Source organism: Halictus rubicundus, unplaced genomic scaffold, assembly GCF_050948215.1.
Source record: "Halictus rubicundus isolate RS-2024b unplaced genomic scaffold, iyHalRubi1_principal scaffold1007, whole genome shotgun sequence".
Classification (NCBI taxonomy): domain Eukaryota; kingdom Metazoa; phylum Arthropoda; class Insecta; order Hymenoptera; family Halictidae; genus Halictus; species Halictus rubicundus.
Window position 1 is genome coordinate 15,698 of NW_027489548.1, and position 6,978 is coordinate 22,675.

At 31.8% G+C, this 6,978-nt stretch overlaps 1 protein-coding gene across 1 annotated transcript; it reads left to right on the top strand.

The window, feature by feature from the left end:
• Positions 1-6,039: 6,039 nt before the first annotated feature.
• On the top strand, positions 6,040-6,682 carry LOC143364803 (uncharacterized; the record flags this gene model as incomplete). Its single annotated transcript, XM_076804940.1, has 1 exon — positions 6,040-6,682. A coding segment is annotated over exon 1 (643 nt), but the record flags the coding sequence as incomplete, so codon positions are not given.
• Positions 6,683-6,978: the final 296 nt, after the last annotated feature.

The following is a 6,978-nucleotide window of genomic DNA, read 5'->3' on the forward strand; positions in this document are numbered from 1 at the left end:
TAATACATATCAGAATATACAAGAATATACTAGAATATACCATAATATACCAGAATATAAAAGAATATACCAGAATATACCATAATGTTCTAGAATTTACCGAAACGTACCAGAAAATAACATAATATACCAGAATATACAAGAATATATCAGAATATACCAGAATATAAAATAATATACAAGAATATACCTGAATATGCCATAATAGACCAGAATATACCAGAATATACTAATATATACCAGAATATACTAATATATACCAGAATATACAAGAATATACTAGAATATACCATAATATACCAGAATATACCAGAATACACCAGAATATACCATAATATACGATAATATACCATAATACGCCAAAATATACGAGCACACACCAGAATATACCATAATATACCATAATATGAGAAAATATACTAGAATATATCATAATATACAATAATATGACAAAATGTACTAGAATATACCATAATATACCAGAATATACCAGAATATACAAGGATATACTAGAATATACCAAAATATATCAGAATATACTAGCATATACCAGAATATTCCAGAATATACCAGAATATACCAGAATATACCAGAATATAAAGGAATATACCAGAATATACCAGAATATGCCATAATATACCAGAATATACCAGAATATACTAATATATACCAGAATATACAAGAATATACTAGAATATACCATAATATACTAGAATATAAAAGAATATACCATAATATACAAAAATATACCAGAATATACCAGAATATGCCGTAATATACCAGAATATACCAGAATATACTAATATATACCAGAATATACAAGAATATCCTAGAATATACCAAAATATATCAGAATATAATAGGATATACCAGAATATACCAGAATATAAAACAATATACCAGAATATACTAGAATATACCATAATATACCAGAATATACCAGAATATACAAGAATATACTAGAATATACCAACATATATCAGAATATACTAGCATATACCGAAATATTCCAGAATATACCAGAATATACCAGAATATACTAATATATACCAGAATATACAAGAATATACTAGAATATACAAGAATATACTAGAATATACCATAATATACCAGAATATACCAGAATATACCAGAATATAAGAGAATATACCAAAATATACCAGAATATGCCATAATATACCAGAATATACCAGAATATACTAATATATACCAGAATATACAGGAATATTCTAGAATATACCATAATATACCAGAATATAAAAGAATATACCAGAATATACCAGAATATACCAGAATATAAAAGAATATACCAGAATATGCCAGAATATGCCAGAATATGCCATAATATACCAGAAAATACCAGAATATACTAATATATACCAGAATATACATGAATATACTAGAATATATCATAATATACCAGAATATAAAAGAATATACCAGAATATACCATAATATACTAGAATATAAAAGAATATACCATAATATACAAAAATATACCAGAATATACCAGAATATGCCATAATATACCAGAATATACCAGAATATACTAATATATACCAGAATATACAAGAATATACTAGAATATACCAAAATATATCAGAATATAATAGGATATACCAGAATATACCAGAATATACCAGAATATACCAGAATATACCAGAATATACCAGAATATACTAATATATACCAGAATATACAAGAATATACTAGAATATACCAAAATATATCAGAATATAATAGGATATACCAGAATATACCAGAATATACCAGAATATAAGAGAATATACCAGAATATACCACAATATGCCATAATATACCAGAATATACCAGAATATACTAATATATACCAGAATATACAAGAATATACTAGAATATACCAAAATATATCAGAATATAATAGGATATAACAGAATATACCAGAATATACCAGAATATAAAACAATATACCAGAATATACTAGAATATACTAATATATACCAGAATATACAACCATATACTCGAATATAACAAAATATATCAGAATATACTAGCATATACCAGAATATTCCAGAATATACCAGAATATAACAGAATATGCCATAATATACCAGAATATACCAGAATATACTAATATATACCAGAATATACAAGAATATACTAGAATATACCAAAATATATCAGAATATAATAGGATATACTAGAATATACCAAAATATATCAGAATATAATAGGATATACCAGAATATACCAGAATATACCAGAATATAAGAGAATATACCAGAATATACCAGAATATGCCATAATATACCAGAATATACCAGAATATACTAATATATACCAGAATATACAAGAATATCCTAGAATATACCAAAATATATCAGAATATAATAGGATATACCAGAATATACCAGAATATAAAACAATATACCAGAATATACTAGAATATACCATAATATACCAGAATATACCAGAATATACAAGAATATACTAGAATATACCAACATATATCAGAATATACTAGCATATACCGAAATATTCCAGAATATACCAGAATATACCAGAATATACTAATATATACCAGAATATACAAGAATATACTAGAATATACAAGAATATACTAGAATATACCATAATATACCAGAATATACCAGAATATACCAGAATATAAGAGAATATACCAAAATATACCAGAATATGCCATAATATACCAGAATATACCAGAATATACTAATATATACCAGAATATACAGGAATATTCTAGAATATACCATAATATACCAGAATATAAAAGAATATACCAGAATATACCAGAATATACCAGAATATAAAAGAATATACCAGAATATGCCAGAATATGCCAGAATATGCCATAATATACCAGAAAATACCAGAATATACTAATATATACCAGAATATACATGAATATACTAGAATATATCATAATATACCAGAATATAAAAGAATATACCAGAATATACCATAATATACTAGAATATAAAAGAATATACCATAATATACAAAAATATACCAGAATATACCAGAATATACTAATATATACCAGAATATACAAGAATATACTAGAATATACCAAAATATATCAGAATATAATAGGATATACCAGAATATACCAGAATATACCAGAATATAAGAGAATATACCAGAATATACCAGAATATGCCATAATATACCAGAATATACCAGAATATACTAATATATACCAGAATATACAAGAATATACTAGAATATACCAAAATATATAAGAATATAATAGGATATACCAGAATATACCAGAATATACCAGAATATAAGAGAATATACCAGAATATACCAGAATATGCCATAATATACCAGAATATACCAGAATATACTAATATATACCAGAATATACAAGAATATACTAGAATATACCATAATATACTAGAATATAAAAGAATATACCATAATATACAAAAATATACCAGAATATACCAGAATATGCCGTAATATACCAGAATATACCAGAATATACTAATATATACCAGAATATACCAGAATATAAAACAATATACCAGAATATACTAGAATATGCCATAATATACCAGAATATACCAGAATATACAAGAATATACTAGAATATACCAACATATATCAGAATATACTAGCATATACCGAAATATTCCAGAATATACCAGAATATACCAGAATATACTAATATATACCAGAATATACAAGAATATACTAGAATATACAAGAATATACTAGAATATACCATAATATACCAGAATATACCAGAATATACCAGAATATAAGAGAATATACCAAAATATACCAGAATATGCCATAATATACCAGAATATACCAGAATATACTAATATATACCAGAATATACAGGAATATTCTAGAATATACCATAATATACCAGAATATAAAAGAATATACCAGAATATACCAGAATATACCAGAATATAAAAGAATATACCAGAATATGCCAGAATATGCCAGAATATGCCATAATATACCAGAAAATACCAGAATATACTAATATATACCAGAATATACATGAATATACTAGAATATATCATAATATACCAGAATATAAAAGAATATACCAGAATATACCATAATATACTAGAATATAAAAGAATATACCATAATATACAAAAATATACCAGAATATACCAGAATATGCCATAATATACCAGAATATACCAGAATATACTAATATATACCAGAATATACAAGAATATACTAGAATATACCAAAATATATCAGAATATAATAGGATATACCAGAATATACCAGAATATACCAGAATATACCAGAATATACTAATATATACCAGAATATACAAGAATATACTAGAATATACCAAAATATATCAGAATATAATAGGATATACCAGAATATACCAGAATATACCAGAATATAAGAGAATATACCAGAATATACCACAATATGCCATAATATACCAGAATATACCAGAATATACTAATATATACCAGAATATACAAGAATATACTAGAATATACCAAAATATATCAGAATATAATAGGATATAACAGAATATACCAGAATATACCAGAATATAAAACAATATACCAGAATATACTAGAATATACTAATATATACCAGAATATACAACCATATACTCGAATATAACAAAATATATCAGAATATACTAGCATATACCAGAATATTCCAGAATATACCAGAATATAACAGAATATGCCATAATATACCAGAATATACCAGAATATACTAATATATACCAGAATATACAAGAATATACTAGAATATACCAAAATATATCAGAATATAATAGGATATACTAGAATATACCAAAATATATCAGAATATAATAGGATATACCAGAATATACCATAATATACCAGAATATAAGAGAATATACCAGAATATACCAGAATATGCCATAATATACCAGAATATACCAGAATATACTAATATATACCAGAATATACAAGAATATCCTAGAATATACCAAAATATATCAGAATATAATAGGATATACCAGAATATACCAGAATATAAAACAATATACCAGAATATACTAGAATATACCATAATATACCAGAATATACCAGAATATACAAGAATATACTAGAATATACCAACATATATCAGAATATACTAGCATATACCGAAATATTCCAGAATATACCAGAATATACCAGAATATACTAATATATACCAGAATATACAAGAATATACTAGAATATACAAGTGTAGCGGCTAGCGGGGCGCCGGAAGAGAAATCTTCAGCGCACCAGCACCAAGAAAGATTTATGGTTTGCACAGCATAAGACGCTATTTGTGAGAAAACGTCTTTAACGTTTTTGGCCACTTAGCGGACAGATGTGTCCTTGTAGTTCCTAGCGACGAACTCAATAGCGCAAGTGGACGCCATAAATTTTGGGTAGTCTAAGGGTCTCCAGCCTAGAGTGTCCCAGCGACGCGTGCCTGGTTTCTATCACCCGGGAAAGCTGGGCCCGTTGACGTAAGCCAGCAGTCACGTACCGCACTTAGCACGGGGCCCGGAAGACACCCCGCTGCATCACCAAAATTAGATTTTTAACAGAACGACACGCTCACCCTTCTCACGCACGAGAGGCGTGGAACGTGGGCGTGTTATGCAAAATGCACGGATTGGTGGAAGTTCCCCGCAAGGACTTCCACCAATCAGCCGACAAGCATTTTTGAAGATATAAGGCAGAGACTACCGACGCGAACAGGAAGTCACGAAGTCGAGACACAGCCGCGTATCCGCCGAGTGACTTAGAGTCTAGTCCGGTCGTTGCTAAGTTGCAATACAGTTCAACCGCGAGTCTAAGCGAATCGCCGGTTTTAGTTGAACCACCCCGGACGCTCTCGCGACATCACTCTTTATTGTAAATAAAGGACTCAGTCACGTACACCTGATTTTGAACACTTGTTCTAAGGCACCCGCCTTATATAACCCTGTTCCTTCATTGGTGACCCCGACGTGATCAGGGTGACTGAGTCGAATCACGCGCATATTTTTTTTCTCTCTCGAAGTGCGTGTAGTGCAGTGTTATTGAAATGGCGACAACGACACCAGAAGTCAGCAAGGTCGCCATCAAGATCCCACCCTTCTGGCCTGAGCAACCCGAGCTGTGGTTCCGCCAAATCGAAGCACAGTTCGCCCTAAACGGGATTACAGCTGACACGACAAAATTTTATTATATACTGTCGCAGCTCGAACCCAAATACGCGTTGGAGGTGCAGGATATATTTATAAACCCACCGGAGGCCAACAAATACGGGACACTAAGGTCCGAACTACTAAAGAGGCTGTCGGCGACCCAAGGGAAAAGGATTCGACAGCTGCTGGAGCAGGAGGAAATAGGCGACCGAACCCCGTCGCAATTCTTACGCCATATGCGGAACCTCGCAGGTACCACAGTCAGCGACGAGTTCCTGCGGACCCTGTGGTCAGGTAGACTACCCAACGTGACCAGAGCGATCGTCTCGGCTCAGTCAGACCTGCCATTAAACAAGCTGGCCGAGATAGCCGACCACATCCACGCGGAGGTGCAGCCAACCCAGGTAGCCAGCACGTCGGCCCCAACGCAGTCCGACCGCCTGGCAGAACTCCTGATCGACCGATTGGAGAGACTGGAGCTTCGAGTCGCCGAAACATCCCGACCTTGCAGTCACAAGGGAAGCAGGACGCCCAGACGGAGTCGGTCTTCGTCCAGGTCATCGGGTAAGACGGAGAACGTCTGCTGGTACCACCAGAGGTTTGGGAAGGAGTCCACCAAATGCCGCCAGCCGTGTTCGTATGCGGGAAACGAGTCCCTCCGACACTGACCGCGGCAGCCAGTGACGGAACATCCACCTGCCGCCTCTTCGTCACGGACAAAGTGACGAAGACCCAATACCTCGTCGACACTGGCTCGGACCTTTGTGTGTATCCACGCACACTCGTCAAAGGCCAAGTCAGCAAGACGTCATACGAGATGGTTGCGGCAAACGGAT